Source organism: Lotus japonicus, chromosome 4, assembly GCF_012489685.1.
Source record: "Lotus japonicus ecotype B-129 chromosome 4, LjGifu_v1.2".
In the NCBI taxonomy this organism is placed as follows: domain Eukaryota; kingdom Viridiplantae; phylum Streptophyta; class Magnoliopsida; order Fabales; family Fabaceae; genus Lotus; species Lotus japonicus.
The window spans coordinates 70,757,328-70,778,866 of NC_080044.1; the positions used below are offsets into that span (position 1 = coordinate 70,757,328).

General features: G+C 36.1%; 3 protein-coding genes across 4 annotated transcripts; all 3 read left to right on the forward strand.

Moving 5' to 3' along the window:
- The first annotated feature begins 2,419 nt into the window (after positions 1-2,419).
- LOC130710821 (uncharacterized) lies at positions 2,420-5,796 on the forward strand. Its single transcript, XM_057560194.1, has 2 exons — positions 2,420-3,404; positions 4,244-5,796. The coding sequence occupies exons 1-2, from the start codon at positions 2,688-2,690 to the stop codon at positions 5,537-5,539; spliced, it is 2,013 nt and encodes a 670-aa protein (XP_057416177.1). The 5' UTR covers positions 2,420-2,687; the 3' UTR covers positions 5,540-5,796.
- Positions 5,797-6,040: 244 nt separating this feature from the next.
- LOC130710822 (lysine histidine transporter 2) lies at positions 6,041-10,292 on the forward strand. The gene is made up of 7 exons (XM_057560195.1): positions 6,041-6,624; positions 7,499-7,882; positions 8,674-9,067; positions 9,162-9,267; positions 9,456-9,547; positions 9,637-9,705; positions 9,797-10,292. Exons 1-7 carry the CDS (start codon positions 6,461-6,463, stop codon positions 9,893-9,895), a joined length of 1,308 nt encoding a protein of 435 aa, XP_057416178.1. The 5' UTR covers positions 6,041-6,460; the 3' UTR covers positions 9,896-10,292.
- A 4,149-nt stretch (positions 10,293-14,441) lies between these two features.
- On the forward strand, positions 14,442-21,034 carry LOC130710220 (uncharacterized). 2 transcript variants are annotated; one of them, XM_057559415.1, is made up of 7 exons: positions 14,455-14,769; positions 14,855-15,269; positions 15,395-15,503; positions 15,750-15,870; positions 15,998-16,780; positions 17,494-19,390; positions 20,356-21,034. In XM_057559415.1, exons 2-7 carry the CDS (start codon positions 15,074-15,076, stop codon positions 20,796-20,798), a joined length of 3,549 nt encoding a protein of 1,182 aa, XP_057415398.1. In that variant the 5' UTR covers positions 14,455-14,769; positions 14,855-15,073; the 3' UTR covers positions 20,799-21,034. The 2 variants fall into 2 exon arrangements, with proteins under 2 accessions (XP_057415397.1, XP_057415398.1); XM_057559414.1 differs by having other exon boundaries at positions 14,442-15,269.
- The last annotated feature ends 505 nt before the right edge of the window (positions 21,035-21,539 follow it).

The window sequence follows — 21,539 nt, forward strand, 5'->3', positions numbered from 1 at the left end:
ACTAAAATGATTATCCAGGAAATAGATGTCCTAATCATTGCATACTGCCTTTGCCAACTGATGAATCCTGTTTCTATCCTACGCTAAAGTTTGTGCCCCTCTCCTTCATCAGGGTAAACTCTCCATCAATTCACATGTGTATATCCTGGTGGATAGCACATCCCTCGAGAACATTCCCATAAAAGTGTGAATTCATTTTTTTTTCCGAACAATATATTCTCTCTTATTGTTCCGGACTGAATCCATGCACTTTGGGCTACATAACTTGTAGCTCTACAGATGTTGGTTGATTCCCCCGGAGACTAGTGGTATCTCGCCAAGCATACAAGACAGCAAGCTTGATTTTCCCGATCCTATTGACCCACAAATTAAACTACTACCTTCCCACCTCCAAATCTAATGATTGGAAGTTATATATGCACCCAAAGTGGTTGGACTAAAGAGTAACTACTGAATAAGATCTACTATGATCATCTCTATAGGAGAAATCGATCAAAGGTAGAGCAAACACAATCTCTAGTTTGGAGTTCTGGAAAAATTAGAGAAAATGCAGTGGCTACACTACTACCTTATGGGTCAAAAGGATCGGGCAAATCAAGCTTGTTGTGTTGTATGCTTGGCAAGATTCCATTAGTTTTTGGGAATTAACCAACATTTGTGGGAGTACAAGTTATGTATCACAAAGTGCATGAATTCAGTCCGGAACTATAAAAGTGAATATGTTGTTCGAAAACGAAATGAATTCACACTTTTTATGAGATGTTTTGGAGGGTTGTACTCTCCACCTGGATATAAACAAGTGGAGTGGTGGAGATTTGGCCCTGGTAGAGGAGAGAAGCACAGACTTAGTGGAGGGGAGAAACAGAGAGTTCAACTTGCAGGGGCAGTTTACAATGACTTAGACATATTTTTTCCTTGATGATCCTTTTAGTATTGTCGCAAAATGATATCAGAACTCATTTGTTTAGGGTTAGTAGTGCTGATGATTGTTACTAGGCTACCTATCAACTATAATTCTTGGAAGCAGCAAATCTCATTTTAGTAATCTGCTAAATACTTATCCTTCACTAATGAAATTAGAATAAGTGATTGGCCTCTTACCGGTAATATACTTTTTGGCATGTAATGAAGATTGTACAATATATAGTCTCCTAGGTTCATGCAGAGAACAGCATATAAGTTATTATGCATCCAACAATTATTCCAATAATTACATATCCGATCTGATCGAGTTCGAGTGTAAAATGATCTCATAGCACGTCACAATTATGGAGTTGTTCAACAAATGACTGCTTGTAAAGAAACATTATACGAATGGCATTGGAGGTGTGCTGCGAAATCATCAAGGATTGATCCTCGGTTGCAACAGGTGGGTGTTGTTTGGGCTATCGAAGCTGAGGTCTTAGCCATATACAATGCGTTCAAGTTCTGTCTCAAGAATGTCATCAAGAGTGACCCTTCTCATATGGCCAAAAATTTGAATACCCTTAACGAGAAGAATGACTATTTATGGGACAAAATTAGTTGTATTTATGTAGTCCATGTGATTAGGAAATGTAGTCAATCAGCTGATTTACTAGCTAATCAAAGGGTGCGTTAGGGATGCAATTTATGGGTATTTAGTGGGGACGTTCCTTTGTCTTTTCCACTGCAATTTTTTTTTTTTTTGTGAATTTTTCCACTGTAATAGTACTTGATTCATTAACACTACATTGATTTTCTATTTGTCTCTATTTTTTTCTATTATATTTCTCATCATAATTCATATCTTTCATTTCTATTTTTTCTTTTGCAATCCCTCTTTTAGTGTAGCTTGAATTGGAGTGTGAGAGCTTATTTTTTGACATGAAGAGAATATTATAAGATGTGGTTGAGATAGAAAAATGAAGAGAACATATAAGATGTGTTTACTTTTAGGATTATTCTTTTTTCCTTCCTCTTTTTTCTAAATCACACGCATTTAAGATCTGGTACGCCAAACGAAGAACGCCACAAAAGCTTATTATGGCTTCCAAAGTTCAGCAAAGGCAAATAATTTTTGGCCCGCAAGTTATGCAAATTAATCAATCATGTAAGGAAATTTGTGCCTTAAACTATGAACAATAAAATTTCATGTCCACAAAATCCTTTTTTATCTTCATGTGTCCGGCTAAATGAGTGCTCCATGTCATGCCACACTTGACACAAACCTCGAAATTTCCTCTACTGAATGAAATCAAACAAACAACCACAATCATAGTGGGGTCAATGGAATTACAACTTACCATAATCTAATAAAATAAAATACTCTTATTCTGTGAGCTCACGGACCAGAGAATCTCAATCTTTCTAAGCCTTCTTTTTAACTTATTCTCCACTATAGATAACAATTAACAAGTATCCTCCATCACAAATCCAGCATTAGGGACATTTTCCTTTTGTCATTTAACATCCTGCACCAACTATTTATAGTATATGCCAACATGTTGGTTCCTTGTATACTTCACTGTTTACAAGGCTAATTCTTAATCTCACTTCCTAGAATTTTCATCCCATTATAGCTTTTCAACAACTTTCAATCCAAGAGAATAAACACTTACACAAAGAACTAAAGCATATCTTCACTTTACACTTTTAAGGGTGTCTGAAAAACCAGTTTTTTCTTCTGCTTGAAAGTGGAAATTGAGCATAGAGGTGTGAAGTGAATCATGGCTCCCTCTAACTTCCCTCTTCGTTGGGAGAGTACAGGAGACAAGTGGTGGTATGCATCTCCTATTGATTATGCTGCTGCAAATGGTCTATATGATCTTGTCACTGAGCTTCTTCACCTTGACACCAACCTCCTCATCAAGCTCACTTCCCTTCGAAGAATCCGCCGCCTTGAAACCGTGTGGGACGATGAGGCTCAGTTTGAAGATGTTGCCAAGAACCGCTCCAAGGTTGCAAGGAGTCTTCTGAGAGAGTGTGAGACAGTAAGAGGGGACAACAAGAACTCTCTCATGCGTGCCGGCTATGGCGGGTGGCTTCTCTACACTGCAGCCTCGGCCGGGGATGTGGAATTTGTTCAGGAGTTGTTAGGAAGGGACCATTTGATTGTGTTTGGTGAAGGAGAGTATGGTGTGACTGACATGCTTTATGCTGCAGCCAGGAGCAAGAACTCTGAAGTTTTTGAGATTCTGCTTGGTTCTGCCCTCTCAAGAAAAGAGTGCCTTAGCAGGCTTGGAGAAAATTTTGAAGAGAATTTAGATGGAGGTGGTGGGGTTTTCAAGAGGGAGATGGTGAACAGGGCAATTCATGCTGCTGCTAGAGGAGGGAATTGGGAGATGCTGAAGCAGCTTCTGGGAAGTGTTTCTGAGATTTTATCTTATAGAGATGCTCAAGGATGTACAGTCTTGCATGCAGCAGCTGGTAAAGGGCAAGTTGAGGTGAGGCAGATAACTTATAGCTCGTTTCTCATTTTTTAGAATCAATTATGGAACCCATAAGCTACGCACAGAAAGATTTAGAAAGATAATTAAGTCTGGTTTTAGAATCAATTGTTGAAAAAATTTCAAGCATGCACTTAATGTGCTTGTAGACAATTCAGGAGCCTTACTTATTTTATAGCATTGTTATACATAGAAGTCATGAGGAACTAGGACATGGATATCAGATTCTTGATAATTTGTATGTAGTTTTAAAGATGAGGGTTAAATGAAATATTTTATTTAGTACACAGTTTAAATAACACCATACACATTTGGGTGAATTCCTCTAAGTATGTGACTGCAGTAAGCCTCATAACCAATTCTGATCGAGTAAAATAATTTTGGATGACAATATAGATGTTTATGAATGATTGTGTAGAATTGATTTTGTTAGAAGCCTGAGAGAGTAGCCTCTGAGTTTATGACATAGTCAAGTCTGAGATTTTACCACTGGATTGTTTGACCCCCTTTTGTCAAAATCAATTTTATCCAAAATCAATTGGGACAACGTTGATCCAAACGAGCATCTCAATGCCTTATTCCAATTGACCCCTTTTGACACCTGACTAGAGATAGAAACCATAGAATCTTGTATACATAGACTCAAAATCAGAGTTAATGTTAAATATTTTGCTTAAAACAGGCAACTTATTGTATGACTACCACTTACCTTCACATTTGATGCTTTAGGGAACAGTTAATGCTACAGAATTTCAGCATGTCCAAACTTACTTCTGCCATTTTCATTGGGTTTAACAAATTAATTGTTACTTACTTTTACTATTTTAATGATGCAGGTGGTGAGAAATCTAATTTTATCCTATGATATCATCAACTCAACTGATGCTCAAGGAAATACAGCATTACATGTGGCTTCTTACAGGGGTTACTTACCTGTGTTAGAGATTCTGATCCAAGCATCTCCCTCATTAACAACATTGACCAATCACTATGGGGATACTTTTCTTCACATGGCAGTGGCTGGTTTCAGAAGCCCTGGTTTCTGCAGAATGGAAAAGCACACTGAGCTCATGAAGAACCTGCTAAGTGAGAAAATTGTGAACATGAGGGACATCATCAATGTCAGGAACAATGATGGAAGAACAGCTCTTCATGTAGCTGTAATTCATGATGTCCAATGTGATGTGGTGGAACTATTGATGTCTATTGCGTCTGTTAATCTGAACATTCGCGATGCTGATGGGATGACTCCCCTGGATCATCTGAAGCAAAGACCAAGATCAGCATCTTCTGAAATTCTAATCAAACAGTTGATTTCAGCTGGAGGAATCTCTGACTTTTCTCAAGATCATATAGCAAGAAATTTTCTTGTTAGTCGTCTGAAAAATCACGGTTTCAGAGGTAGCCCTGGAACTTCATTTAGAATCTCAGATGCTGAGATATTCTTATACACAAGCATTGAGAATGAGAATTCATCTGAGGTTAATTTTGATCATGCAAGTGTAGAATCAAACTCATGCTCAAGTGAACTAAACAATTATGACTCAGACAATTCATCGAACATTTTCAAGTCATGTTCTGCCAACACTGCTACAAGGCGCTTAACGAACCTTCTCCAATGGCCAAGGAGAAGAGAATCAAAACCAGCTACCTCAGTGTTAGAAGATGATGATTCAGTGGATTCTTTCAATTCAAGGAAAAAATTGGAAGACTTTCCAATTCCATTAAGGCAAAGATACTCAAAACAGTGCTCTCTTCCAAACAACAAGAGAACACTATCTATAAAGACTTTACTTCCAAGTCCATCAGCAAAAGAATACTTCACTGCAGGGTTAATGCAGGGTGTGATTAAGGTAAAGCCACATGGGCATGTTTTTTCTCATTCAATTTCTAGTCCTTTTCAAGAGTTGTCTATTTCTTCTCATTCTCCAAACAATAAGCAAAAATGTGGTGCTACAATGGGAACCTCTTGCTCCAATCAACCAATGAAATACAAGCAGAGCCCCATCAGTAAGAAATTGATGAACAGGTATTTTTCTTTTGGAGCACATGGCCAAGCTAAGGAGGATGGAAGTAGTAGCTGCACAATAACAGATTCAAGTTATAAGAGTTCTGGTTCTTTAGTTGCATAAATGTTATATATGATGAGCCATTTTGTAAAAAATAATACATTCTCACTCAAAGTTGTGATGATCAAATGTTTGAAAAAGTTTTAGAATATGTATATAGTGGTGGTCATTTCATTTTACATGACAGAATCATGTAAAATTTTTTTTAGCTCAAATGTATTGAGGGACGATAAGTGATAAGTGTGACTAATTCTCTTGCCGTGAGTGCTTAAGAGAGGTTTATCATTTCTTATATAAGGGTTATCTTGGTTATATATCTAGAGAGAGACTTCTCAACACCCCATTCAGGCTAAGGGCTTGGAATATGCACGAATAAATATCTGCAGGTGGCGCATATACGGGTGGTCGCCATAAACTCTGATATCATATTACAATTTAGAATGTCAAACTTTAGTCTAAAAGCTAATTTAGAGGTGAGGATTGTCATTCACATATAAGGGCTATTCGATCATATATGTAGTGGGTGTACGACTTGAGATTAAATTACGTTGGATCTATTATTTTTTAACCGACATGGAATAATTTCATTGGTGAGAGAAAAAATTGAAATAACACAATAGATTTCTATCCACATGTATTAGAAGAAAAAAAAGGATAAAACTCTCCATTTTTATTTTTCAGATTTCCGTACCACTCATGAGTCAGCACATTATGGTGATTCGGAAAATCAGTTAACTCTAACAACTTGGTTGACCGAGTGGCACTCTACGAGAAAGAAGCTCATGTTTGGACAAGTACAACATGTTATGCTATTTATAGTTATGCTTCCATCTACCATGAACTTCACAGTTTGTATATTATGGCAGTTTTAAATTACAAGCTACGAGTAAAATTATCCCGATTATAAAGATCACAGACTGCAAGAACTTTGAGTGCCTAGTGGTTATTTTGTTTGGCAAGAAAGAAAGAAAGAAAGAAAGAAAGATGGAGAATGAAAATGCAATTGCTGCAAGGAAAGGAGTTGATGATTGGCTTCCTGTCACTGCCTCCAGAGATGCAAAATGGTGGTCCTCAGCTTTCCACAATCTCACTGCCATGGTTGGTGCTGGTGTCCTCAGCCTTCCTTATGCCATGTCTATGATGGGCTGGTATACACTCTAAAACTATGTATATTCAAATTTGAAACAATGATCCTGTTACCAAATCTCACATTGATAGCGAAGATAACCTTTATATATGAGTGCAATTTTAACCTCTGAACTCGCTTTTGAGGTCAGAGTTTGGGCTCTAAATTCTAAGAGATTTTCAAAGGGATCATATAAAATAGTTTGTGGTGATTTGTATGCTGGAGAGATCTGAATGCCACTTTTCTCACTCTCTTAATCACTACTTACATTGCAAATCACAAATCATGACAATATGTCACTTTGTAACAATGTTTTGATCATTTAGGGCATGTTTGATTTCACAATTTGCACATAATTCAAACTGCTATTAGATCCGGTTCATTACAATACCACATGATGCATCTAGACACATAGCATGTTTGGCTCCACGTCAAAATGCTCTAGAATCACTTCTAATCAGAAACTACAAGTCTAATAGCATATTGGGACAATCACTTATTTTTTCACATAACAATTCTGGGATACATAAACTACTTAAAGAGGCTTTTCTCAAGAATTGATTTGAATTTAATTGTAGAAAGATTTTCAAACACGCATTTGATTTGTAGATAAGCTTGCATTGGATCCCTGCCAAACCTGCTGATAGTCTATCACTCTTATAACTACTAAATTTTTGGAATTCCAATTTCTTTTCAATGAGTCCTATATTGGAAAGTTGTATATAAACATATTTAGAAATCCTTGAGAAGCTTCTGTGATTAGCTTCGGGTTTTGGAATTGATTCTGATGAAAGAGAAACCGATCCAAAACATGTTGGAAATCTGACATCACAATGATCTCTTATCTTATAATTAGTGATCCATATGGTTTATTTCTCCTTTGATTGAAATTACAGGGGTCCTGGCGCAGTGATACTGATACTGTCATGGATCATCACCTTGTTCACTCTCTGGCAAATGGTTGAGATGCACGAAATGACACCGGGAGTGCGATATGACCGGTACCACGAGCTAGGCCAGGCTGCATTTGGCGAGAAGCTGGGTCTCTGGATCGTGTGTCCACAACAGCTAACTGTTGAGGTTGGAACATGCATTGCCTACATGGTTACTGGTGGCAAATCACTGCAGAAGTTTCACAACACTGTTTGTCCCTCTTGTAAAGACATCAGAACCTCCTACTGGATTATTATCTTTGCTTCTGTGAACTTCGTTCTCTGCCAATGCCCCAGCTTCAACTCAATTTCCTTCATCTCGCTTCTCGCCGCGATCATGTCCCTCGCGTAATCAAACTCCTCTCTATCTATGTGTTTTTGGTGAAATTATAGGAACATAATTTGATATAATTTGGTGGTAGTCAAATTCTATGAACTCAACTCTATTAAGGGAAACTCTTGCTCAAGTTGAATACAATGGCTCTAATACAAAATTGAACTTATAGGGAAAGAACATAGGAATATACTTTGTTGTGGTTATAAAATACAAGAGGTTGTACTTATTTATAATCCAAATGTTATATGGCCACAAACGCAAGAAATAAGGAAAGATATTAGACTAGTACATGAAAAAGTGAAGATAATTGACTTCATAAATTGGCACCAATTATGTTAAACATTTATCTTGAATAGCTATGCTACCATGTTTTATATCTAAACTTGTTTATTTTCAATTACATTAGTATATTTAGCCAAGGCATGCTAGATTGAAAAAGTAAAAACTATGCTCTTCCCTCAAGAAACCTCTTCTCAAACAACCTCTTAGGCTAGGTTTGGATACCGTTGATATTAGTGTAAACGGACGTTAGGACTCACTTCCAGACAAAAAGTGAATGAAGCCTTCCTAATTGATTGAGATGAAAGTTTGTTCACATTACATTCAATTATTATTCAAACACACTTAACAGCGGCATTTCAGGTCCCAAAACAAGTAATAGGTAGCAATCTTGGTGTTAGTCACTTATCATTTTCCCCAAACTGTAGCTAATACAAATTGATAAATATCTATTGTTTTGTGTAAACTAATTTAATTGTTCCCTTCAATTGGAAATTATTTACTAATTGTCATAAGCATGCAGTTACTCAACCATTGCTTGGGGGGCTTCCATCGAAAGAGGTGTTAAACCAGATGTGGACTATGGATACAAAGCCCACAGCACTGCTGATGGTGTGTTCAACTTCTTCTGTGCCATGGGAGAAGTAGCATTCTCTTATGCAGGTCACAATGTGGTTCTAGAAATCCAAGCAACAATGCCTTCAACTCCTGAGAAGCCATCAAAGAAACCAATGTGGAAAGGGGTTGTTGTTGCTTATATTGGAGTGGCTTTCTGCTACCTCCCTGTTGCCTTCATTGGATACTACGTATTTGGAAACTCTGTTGATGATAACATCCTCATCACATTAGAGCACCCCACTTGGCTCATTGCTGCAGCTAACATGTTTGTTATTATCCATGTTATTGGTGGCTACCAGGTAATTAAGCTTCAATTCTCAATTTTTCACTACCTTGCATTTTTTTTACCTCGAATGTGTTATATATATATATATATATATATTTTGCAAACAGGTATTCTCAATGCCTGTGTTTGATATGATTGAAACCTACCTGGTGAAGCACTTAAAGTTATCTCCTTCGTTTACCCTTCGCTTAGTCGCTCGCACGACATTCGTAGGTATGTGACTCTTATTAGATATGGATTAGGATCCTCTAGTGTACGTGATAGTATATCATGTGAAACTTTGTTTTTAACATGACAGTGTCTTCTGAAGTATCCACGACCACGTGTGAGGATCCTCGTACTATTAAGTATTAACGTAGGTCTAATATAGCTTAACTAACATTTCTATCTGATTGTTACAGGGTTGACCATGATAATTGGCATATGCATCCCATTCTTTGGTGCTCTTCTTGGATTTCTTGGAGGATTTGCCTTTGCCCCAACATCATACTTTGTGAGTAAAGGCAAAGTATTTTTTTCTTAAGAAAAAAAATTAACAAGCCAATGTGGATAATTGATTAGCCTTGTTTTATCTAATTGCAGCTGCCTTGTATTGTATGGCTTAAAGTCAAGAAACCCAAGAGATTTGGCTTGTCTTGGTTTGTCAACTGGGTATGTCAATTGACATTGTAAAATTTTCATAAATAATGTCTCTTATATGTACTAATTTATTGAGACTTTACCATGTTTTTTTTCATTGCAGACTTGCATTGTGCTTGGAGTACTACTGATGACACTATCCCCAATTGGTGCACTGAGAAAGATCATTATTTCTGCAAAAGACTACAAATTCTTCTCATGAGTTAGTGCTGCTAACATAGTATTAGAAATGTTCTGTTGAAGTAATTTAATCGTTAGTTTATGGTTAGATTCTAATTCAGTTTTGTAGGAAATGTTAGAGCGTTTTGGACTCTTTTACAATATTTAAAGTAAAGGAGATCTTTCCCTTTTTTTTTCCTAGATAAATAATCTGTTGCGAGGATTCTTTGAATTCCTTTGATAACATTTGTCCAATGAATTATGTAAATTAGATAAAATGTAATTTTTTTTGTGTGATTATAATCCATGTGAATGATGTAACCGAAAAAAAAAAGTTCATGTGAATGAAGTACCTTCTGTGGCCAACTTTTATTGTTTCATTCTGATACATGTAGTAAGTGCAATAAATACTCTAATTTGCACAAAAAAAAAATAGCGATATCACAATGCTACATAAATAACCACTACATAATTGACCTAAAAAAAAAAAAAAACCACTACATAACATAACAAAGCATGTATACTCACAATTTCACACTAACGAAATGTTTAACTTCATTCTCTCTTTCTGTTTTTAACATTATTTTAAGGTCACATGATATTGTATTGGAAATCATATAATTAGGAAAACTTTTTCAATACAAAATGGCTAATTCACAACTCTCAGCTTGAAATAATATTATAACGAATTGCATTTTATGCCTGCATTTATTCTCTGTAATGCCACGGAATATGTTGGCCACTTAACATTTAATACACATAGTTGACTAAGTATAATTTAATCTTTCCTATTTCATGATAGAACAATGATTATGAGCTTACTAGATTCCCAAGCTTTAATGTCTCATCCTCTCTTTATATTATGACCTCTTTTTTAATTTCCTCATTTAAAAGAACAAACTATAGCTTGATGGATAAGTATCTCATGTTGAAACTCCGCATCATATATTTTCTTAAAATTCTTGATCTGTCTCCCAAATTATATTACTTGGGAATTGAAGTACGTGTATGTTCTGGTGTGATCAGGTGTTTCCTCATTCATTCAGGTCAAGACATTTATAGAGACTTGTAAATATAAAATCACATAGTAATGTCATGTAATTTGAAAGGATTTTGATGCCAAGCTTGATATATAAAATTGACAATATATTCAGTAAAACCGGTGAAGACACGTTTACCTCTTAGTGTTTCCTTAATTTGCCGTGTTTCAAAGAAAGATAAATGTCCACAACCGTTGGCTGAATTAAACAAGGATTAGGAAAATGTGTTCAGGAACAAAACAAGATAAAAGCAAAAAGCAATTTGAATCATTAGCATACTAGCCTTTCAAGTTCCCTTCATCACCTACCAATTAAAGTGACATGATTGAGAAATCTTTGCATTACTGTAAGAGGCTAGCTATTGATTAATGATAACTCAGTTGTTATGTTGACTTTGTCCCACCTTTGCCCCACAAAACTCTTTTCTATCTACGGTTCTACTCCCTCCGGTCTTATTTATAAGCAACAAAAAAAATTCACATAATTTAAGAAATGTAGTTAAACTAGATAAAATGCATTAAATTTGTCTTAAATCAAAATAAACTTCCAAAATTACCCTTTGTTATTAGTGTTGGAAAGTGGGAAAGAGAGAGAATAATTAATGAGACACATTTTACAAGTTAGAATTAATAAGGGCATCATTGGAAAAAATTAATTAATATAGCTCAAACTTTCATTTGGTTCTTATAAAAAGGACAAAAGTTTTTCTTCTCTTTCATGCTTATAAATAGGACCGGAGGGAGTATATCATTTGGTGAACCACGAAATAATTTTTGACATTAGCAAACACTCATATTATTTGTGGATGTTTGAGATCGCCACAAAACGTGCTATTATAATTTATTTATTTTGAAAAATTCTTATTTTGTGTTATTTTAAGACTATTATAAAAATGAGTGCAAGTTTTTTTCTACATTCCTTTTCTCTAAAGTTTTTTCTTTCTTGGCTTTCTCGTTTTGCATTAGTTTACCCACTGATTGATAAAATATTATTTTTGTTGAAAGAAACCTTAGGCCACAAATAAATTATAAATGTAAATATTATTTTTTGTTGAAAGAAACCTTAGGCTACAAATAAACTAATGACGACATGTCACTTGTTTAAAAGGCCAAGCTTACCAAAAATTATGCGGTGACCGTGATTGTTCAGTGCTCGTGAGATGGACTATGTTTTATACAGATCGGTGAATAATGGTCTCTTTTTTGTCAAATAAATAACAATTCGTAATGATAATAATCCTCTTTTTGACTCATCCATTTTACATGTATGTTTTCTCTAGTTGGAGTATCTTAAAGTTTTTATAGATTCTTGTAATTATGCTAACATGAGCAAACTTAGGGAATGTCAAGTTAAATTTTACGCGATTCAAGTCTAGTTTTCATTCTAATTTCGCGACCAATTTTTAGTTTGTTAGAGTCAAAGTTTAAGGTCTGATCTAACCTTTAAGACGGTCTAATGTGACCTACTAGCTTATAAGTCTATTATTTAACAGAAAATGTATTTTTAAAGAGGTTTGTAGGTCAACAAAAGTCACGGGCTAAGGGCATCTTCGTCCCTAGTTCTTGATTTTTAGATCTTAGCATTATTCACGTGAGTCTATACTGTCACATTTGCTCTAAACAACTTTCGCATATTTCACTTCGACCATAAGTTCTTAACTTTAAATTTTTAACATTATTCATCTAGTCTCACCACACCACATTATTTATATTTTTTATTTTCATAAAGCAATAAAATAAAATTCATAAAGTAGTAAAGCAATTTGGATGAGAGAGAAAAATGTTTTATTTATGTTAAGAACTCATAAAGCAAAGTTGTTTATATAAGAATTAGTTTTTATTTTAAAGAATAAAAAACTCCATGTCAATCATCTCCAATGATTAAGAACCTGATCCTTAGTTCTTAACTTAAGAACTCACTTCTAATAACTAGCATTGGAGATGATTTAATAAGTCTTTTACATATTATTACATTTCCATTTATTTATATTATTGATAAAAATTATATTACGTAAACAAGCCCGTCTTTCATACCAAACAACTCTTTTGGATAGTCTCTGAGCCTCGTCTTTTTAGTTAATTATGCCTCTTAAAAAACTTAAACTTGACTTTTTAATAATTCGTTCAGGCTAGGTCAAGCCTTTGATAAAGCCTATTCCACTCTTGCAACGCCTTGAAACTACACACCTACTACATACTAGGTTATGAGGAAATGTCTTCACCAACATTGAGCCTAAGGAGCCTATGTTGTGCCCCAAATAGAGACTTGTACTTGAGTGAGTGAACCCCGACGGAAAACTCAAAGAACTTTTAGCTAATCAATTCACAACGACGTTCCTCTCTTATAAACAATGTGTTGTGAACTAATTATCCTAAAAATTCAAGTTCTTTGACAAATAAAAAATGAATGATTATATTCTTAACATGCTTTCATGTATTAGTCCATTTAAGCTTGAAGCGTGATTGCGTAAACAATACACAAACTAACTTATTATGTGCTAAAACATAACCTCAATAAAAATTGGTTGTTGTGTCCAAATTTCGGCAAAAATCCAAAATTAATTAGTCCGCCTCATCCTGCAAAACACCTCTGTACCCGACTGAATGAACCATACAATGATTTTGACAATAAGATAGATTATTCTGTCCCACAACATTAACCCCAGCGGATTCCAATATTTATTAACAGTATCACATGTGTCGGTTCATGCAGTTGAAAGGTTAAGAGTCTAAACTTGGTTTTAATGTGATAATAACACGGTAGGGCATTAATTGAACATGCTGTTTCACAAAATGCAATTAATGTTGGCGGTTAAAAACGGTGAACTACAAATTGCAATCATCAAAATCGACCAATCAATATTTATGCACTAAAGAAATCTAGCACAAAATAGAAAAACCTCTTTATTTGATAAAAGAAAAATCACAGAAACATTGCTGTAAAGAGAAAAAAAAGTGTGCAAAATCAGAGGGAATCTACATGGCACTAGGAAATAGGTATGGGTAGAGAACAAAAAAAAGGAAGCTGAAAATAAAAGGTAAAGAGGAAAAAAATACTCTTGTAAACCCAAAATGGTGTAAAGACATCTAGTGAGATTGAAATATAAGAGATAAATAATATATGTGATATGTGATAGGAATAAAGAGAAAGAATTAATGTGATGTGTTTGTGTTTTTTTTTTCACCAATGTATCTTTATAACTCACAGTCATGAGATCAAATTAATTAAGTATGTTTTTACTAACAAATCTTTTTCATATATGCCGCGTCAAAGATTAAATTCTCGACTAAAAATATGTAAAGAGCTCAATTATCTACTCACTATACCGACGAATGTTGATGAAGTGTGTTACTATTGGGGTTTATGAGAAAAGAAAAGAAAAACAAAAAGGTTGCTGTTGAGGAGAAAAACAGCAAATCAAACGTCAACATTACAACCAAGGTTTTGGTTAGGTATATTAAATTAAAATGAATATTAAATCATTATCATCAAATTGCCTTCCAAATGTTCTTATTCTTTTTTCAGAACAAAATAAAAGAAAAATTCGTAGGTGAGAGAGAATAATAGAAATAAGAAAAAAGAAGAATTTAGAACCGTTGGATCACTCTGGTTCTGATCTGTACTTTTGGGTCGCTCAGAAGAAGCCATGAATGCTGTAGATCCGGGTGTCTCATACAACATTCGTCGCATTGTAATTACCATTTGATTCTTAATCTCTTCGAACTTGGGATCTCAAGAGTGTGTTGTGTTGTGTTGGATGCTATTTTTGGAATTTGGTGTGCCAAGTTTAGCTGCTTCTACTCTTCAATGGTGGGTTTTTTCTGCGTGCTTTGGACTTCAATGGCGGCTTAGTGTCTGCTCAAGTTTCAATTTTGAGGTTTGAACTGGATACCCTTTTAGCCTTATACTGAAACGCCCCAATTGGGATCTGCTATTGGCTAAATATTCTTCTAGGGTTTCAGGAGGAGGACGAAACTATCTTCAATTTTGGTTTTGGGTGTTTATTGCAAATGAATGTGGGTTGTTGCTGAAATTGGTATTTGGAGATTGCATTTGTTGCTGTAGGTGTTAATAATTGTGGGTTGTGTCTTAAGGGGGTTGAAGGTTTTTGAATTGGGATTGTGTTATGGAGAATTTGAAGTGAGAGTTGTTTGGCACTGCATTGGGCAGGGGTAGTGGAGATGCCGCCTTCACCTGCATTTAGATGCTCACCTGGGAGCCAGCCAAGATCGGAAAGTCATAAGCGTGGGCGCAGTCTTGAAAGTGGGTTGGTATTAAGGGAGAAAGATGATGATCTTGCTTTGTTCAATGAAATGCAGTCAAGAGAAAGTGATAATTTTTTGCTTCAGTCGTCGGATGACTTGGAGGACACATTCTGTAATGTTCTTAACTGACAACATCTTAAGAAGAGTGTATTTGATTTTTCTTTTTTTTGTTGTTGTTTCTTTTGGGTGATACTAATGCATTTCTCCCTTTTGCTTTGGATATTACTATATTTACAGCAACGAAGTTGAGAAATTTTTCTGATATCAAGCTTGGGATATCCATTCCTGCTCGAGGAGAAACCAATGACTTGCTTATTGCAGATGGTGACAAGAATGACTATGATTGGTGCGTAGTCTTTTTGTCCTTTGAATTTAGCTTGTTAAATCATGTTTGTGTTATATGGTCCAATTTAATGATTCTAATTCTAACCGTTTGCGATTGTGTTTCTTTCACATGAATAATGCACCAATTTGTGGAACAATAATTCTAGTTTCTTTGTCACAAAGCTTAAGACCTTGATGTGCATAAGTTGATTTGTAGAATTCACTGCTTGTTTTACTGATGCCACTTGTCTGTTTTATTCATTTAAAGGCTATTGACACCCCCAGACACGCCACTTTTTCCTTCATTGGATGATGAGCCACAACAAATAAACATTGTAAGCAGAGGAAGACCTCTGAGTAAACCCATTTCCATATCAAGATCTTCTACGGTGTGCTTTTGAATCCATTTTATGCTTAATTTCCTTTTGAATAAGAGCCGTGCATGTTTTATTCTCCTCCTTATGAAAAATGTGTTTTTTACTTATTATCTCTCATATGTTGGATGTCCTTTTTTAGATGGAGAGAAGTTACAGAAGCAGTAGGGGTAGTGCAAGTCCAAATCGCTTAAGTCCATCTCCTCGTTCGGGAAATAATACATTGCAGTCAAGGGGGAGTTCTTCATCTGCACCAAGTTCTAGTCCAACTCAAAATTTACAGCATGCTACTCATTCAAGAAGGTCTTCTACGCCTCCAACTAAGCCCATTACACCTGGTCCCAGGTCTTCCACTCCTACTCCTCGCCGAATCAGCACTGGCTCCAGTGGTCCTGCAGTCTCACCAGGGAATAGGGGAACTTCCCCTGCTAAGACCAGCGGTCCTACAGTCTCACCAGGGAATAGGGGAATTTCCCCTGTTAAGACAAGTCGTGGAAATTCTGCTTCACCAAAGATAAGGGCATGGCAAACTAATATTCCTGGTTTCCCTTCTGAAGCTCCTCCTAATCTTCGTACTTCTTTGGCTGATCGACCAGCATCATATGTGAGGGGTTCGTCTCCAGCATCCAGAAATGGTAGGAGTAGGCAATCAATGTCTCCCACTCCTTCCAGGAGCAGCAGCTCTTTTCACAATCATGATCGAGACCAATATAGCTCACACAGCAAAGGCTCCGTCGTATCATCTGGTGATGATGATCAAGACTCTCCTCAGTCCATCCCAGTGAGTAGTTTAGACAGATTGGGTTCTAGAAGAGGTGGTTCCGTTTCAAGCAGCAAAACTCCCTTGAATTCCAAGAAATCAGCCAGGGCGATGTCTCCAAGTTCTGCTCCTAAAAGATCTTTTGACTCTGCTCTCCGGCAAATGGTATCTTGCTTGCCTAGTCTCTTAACTTCCTTTGTCAATCATTGTATGATTTTCTTCCAATTTGTTGGCAATAAATCATGTCATTTAAAACTTGATTGTTCCTATTAGGGTTGCCATCCTTGCTTTTCTGAAACTCTCTTATCCGTTCCCGATGTGCACAGTTTCTCTCCTTTATGCACTATGTGCTGATTTAGATATTGGTGTTTTTTTTTGTAATCAAATAAAAACATGTTAAAATGGAAAGTGGACCGAGTCAATCATTCTTGATCACTCTAGGCTACCAATGATCAAAGATTTGATGGTATTTGCTATATCCATCTTTATATAATTGTACGTACAATGCTTTATTTGGTTCTTTTCTCTGTTCTGCGGATTTATTTCTAAACTACACTTATAAGAACTACTCAGAGTAAATGGCTTCATTTTAAGTCTTCATTGAGTTGTCTGCTGGCTGCCTATAAAATGTATTCTGCACTAGCATGATTATTATAACAATGCTTTTGTATAGGTTCACACATGCTGTTCTTAGTGGTAGATAAACCAATGTGTACAGTGTAATCATGATTTTTTCTTCCTAAAATCTTGATGTGTTCAACTTCAAACTACTTTTTTTAATCCTCCCTGCTTTCCTCCCCTTATGCTATGATATTTTCTTTAATGTCTTTGAATGTGGTCAAACTACTTACTTTTTTCAACTTCAAAATGCCGTGCAGGATAGAAAAATTCCTCAGAACATGTTCAGGCCACTTTTATCAAGTGTGCCAAGCACAACCTTATATGCTGGAAAATCAAATTCTGCACAACGTTCCCTGGTATCTAGGAATTCCTCTGTTACAACAAGCAGCAATACAAGCTCTGATCATGGCACAAGTTTTGCACCGGATACTGAAGGGGGTGACCATAATCAAGATGATGTGGCAAGTGAAACTGGGAAGATATCATATACTGATATTCATGAAGAAATATTTTCCTTTGATAAAACTGATTTATTGAATGCACAAATTGAGCATGAGATTGATGATGAATCAGTTGATATCTTGCACAATAATCCTAGAAGCCCTATGATTGCTTTAGGCCTTACTGAATCTGAAGATTCTGTTTATCATGGTATCGACACAAAATTCATTGAAAGTTTAGAAACTTCCGGTGGCACAGGGGACATTTCTCTGACTGATAGTTTTAAGAACACGGAAATGTGTTCTCATTGTGGTAGTCAATATGAGGTTACTGATCCAGCTGAAAAAGATGTTAGGCTTTGTCCAGAATGCAGCAGGAAAAACACATTGTTGAGACATGTAATCTCAGAGACAACTTCTGCAGTGTCCAGAGACTCTGCAGTGATTTCTTCAAACGAACCTGCAGAAGGAAAACCATTAGCTGAAACAGAGGAACTAACCGTTTTGTCTGAACTGCCTCAAGAGACTGATTTGAGCAACATCAGGCTTTCTCTTGGCAATCTGGATGCTGAGGAAAGTCAAACTTTGTCCATTGAGTTTATTCAGGATCACTCACAACAAAGTCCTCTTCCGAGTCCACTTGTGGAGAGAAGTGGCGAGATGCCTACCAAACAGCTAGAGGTGGACCAGTCGGGGGCTGATCACAAGTCAGATAATCATTCGGATGATCAGAAATTGTTTCATTCAAATTTGAAAGCAGACCTCTTGGAAGGCACTGGCATTTCCGTACTGCTCAAACGGTCAAGCAGCAGCAAAGGACCTGTAGTTCAGACAAGAACTTTCACTGCTACTACCATATCTTATGATGATCTTTCTTTTGCGAGAAGCAGCATTAACAGCATTAGAAGTTCCACTAGGCATGGGAGTTCTTCTGCCTCATCATCTGTTGATTTCAGCTCAGCTAGACATTCTGAGTTTCGTGTCCAACGGCAGTCAAGTGGCAGGAAATTGGATACAGACTGTGGATATGACATTAGGATCAGGCCTCCAAGCCCTGGTTCATCTTTTTCTGGAGCATCTCACAATTCTCACCATGGATTAGGTCTTGCAACACAAGACACTTCTATCAATACAGAGTGTGGTAATCCAGAGGAGATACCCCTGAATCTACGACAAATGGAAGCTTCAGAAAATGCAGTGACAGACGTAATTGGTGCTTCTTCTATGGGTTTAATGGTCGGCGAGGAAGATAAACCTGAATATCATCATGGTAGAGTAACTGATGCTTGTAGCTCAGAATCAGTAAGCCAGGCTACTGGTGTTCAGCCTGACGACAATTCAGTGGCATCATTTCCAAATCCTGGGGATTGTATTTCATATGACAATATTGAAGATCATACAAAAAATGCAAGCAATGTCTCAAATATAGAAACATCAGTTAAGGATCCAGATTCACCCTTTGATGAGAAACATGATAAGGAGAGCTCTCATGTTGATGGAGTGGATGCTTTGGTAACTACCAGTACTTCTAGAATTGAAGAATCAGAAATAGAAGGGGAAAACTGTTGTCGGAATAATACTGGTGTGGTGGATGATGATCCATCACTAGTATCAAAGAGCACTGTCTATGACTCTCAGGAGCCAAGTTTTTCCAATGATTGTCTTACAGCTTCTGTTTCTGAGCTCAATGCCCCTGAGCACTCTCATGGCATAGGTATGATGCTTATTGGATTGAAATTTTGAACAGAAGAAGTTACCGATAATTATTGAGAATTTGAGATGAAATTTTTCTATGAAATTTTTCTTATCATTTTCTTTTATCTCTCAGATGCAGTCATCTATTCACATGGCACATAGTTCGTCACATGTTAATTTTGAGCAATTTAAAGGGATGCACAAATTTAATAGAATGACACTGACAGTATGCTCTAGGTTCATCTGCTTTATCTGATATCAGTAGTCAGCTTACTCAAATTTCACAGTATTCATTTTTAAGATATAGTTAGGATATTTTGAAAGGTTTATTTTTGTTATATTTTATGCAGTGCAAAATCAGTGATAATACTCAAATTTTGTGCCTCCATTTTTATGTTTTCTTCAGTAACATAGCAGCAATTCTGTTGTGTAGTTTCTAACTTTCAGTTAAAAATTATGTTTGGATTAACTTTTTAGAGCCTGGTTGTATAAAAAACCGTAAAGAGGAACATTAATTGAAGTAGCTTATTGCTACTTTTCAGTTTTCTTGTCTGAAACGAGGAAAGAGAATATCGTGCAAGCAGATTCTGAGTGTATGTTTGGATATATGGTGGAAAAATCACGGTGGACAGAAGAACCTCCCTTAGCTTTTGTAATTGTCCACCGTGATTTTGGCTTCACCGTGTATCCAAACATGAACTTAGTGTTTTATGCTACTTCCTAAAACATCACACTTCACTAAATGAGTCTCTGACTCTCTAATAGTAAGAGTGGCTGTATCTTGCTATATGAGGTTTCTCAAGTCTGAACTTATATTAGTGGGTGGAGGAGATATTCACTTCTGTTTTCTGTTGGAAAGAGATTCTGCTTCTGTATTTACATGATGATGCCTTTAGTGCTGTATTCTTTTTCATTTGCTGAAGCTTCAAAATATTAGTACTTGGCCAATTTCTGACATATTTTTAATGTTTTATGCTAATGCAGAGGAATCCACAGTTACAGTGGAGTGTCAAAGTGGAGGAGGGAACACAAGAAGCCTAACCCTTGAAGAGGCAACAGATACAATACTATTTTGCAGCTCCATCATCCATGATCTTGCATATCAGGCTGCAACTATAGCAATGGAAAAGGAACACTTGGATGAACCACTGGAAGGTTCTGAGCCAACAGTGACTATCCTGGGGAAAACCAATTCTAACAGAAAGTATTCGCCCCGCCGAACTGCCGGCAAGCGCACTGCGAAACCCCAGAAGGCGAGGCCGAGGGGGGCGGTGGAAACTGATGTAAAACCTACTTCCCCTGAGACTGAGAATGATGAGAATAAAGATGAGTCTTTGACACGCAATGTGGGGCTTCCTAACAAGGTAGACAGCAACATAAAGCTCCCTAATAAGCTTGAATCAAAGTGTAATTGCGTCATAATGTGAGAGTGCAAAGTTCATCATTTTGATTTTTGGTTTGAAGAATACGTTGGTTCCAATATATATATTGTGAGAAATGCCACTTTGTAAAGTTAATTTTTTTGTTGGTAGGCCATTAATTAGAGGTAATTGGAGGATTATATTTTCTCCATAGCTGCATTCTTGTTGTTTGATTTCCATATCATTGTAAGTCATCCATCAATGGAAGTGTGAAGTAGAACTCACTCAATTCATATTCGTTATGATTGTGAAGTTAGCTACGTGCCTTCGGTTTAACTTCAATAAAAATAAATGTTTATGAATTTTGGTATTTGGTAAAGCTATCTTTTCTTACTTGTGAGAAAAGTATTAAATTTAATTTTAAAAAGTTGTTGTCTTTTCAGAAAACATATATAATTACTAGAAAGTTTATAACATGTATTTTTAATAAAGAAATGCATTTTTGGAAGCTAAAATAAAATACACAATGGAACTTATATATTCTTGTTGTAAACTGAGAAGCGATTCTTCTCCTTTTCTAAACTTTCTTTTTTAACTAAACAAAGGTGAAAAGTTCATGGAGAATCTTTTCATAAAAATTAGTAGAAAATTATTCAAAAACATTTTATTTGTATATCCTTTTCCCAACATTTATTTGGATAAGATATACCTTTAGATTAGTCCATATAAAATTAACAATATTTTTACTTCATTTTCAGAAAGTCTCATTTTCGTTCCACAAACTGAATTTTTGTGCTCTGGCACAAA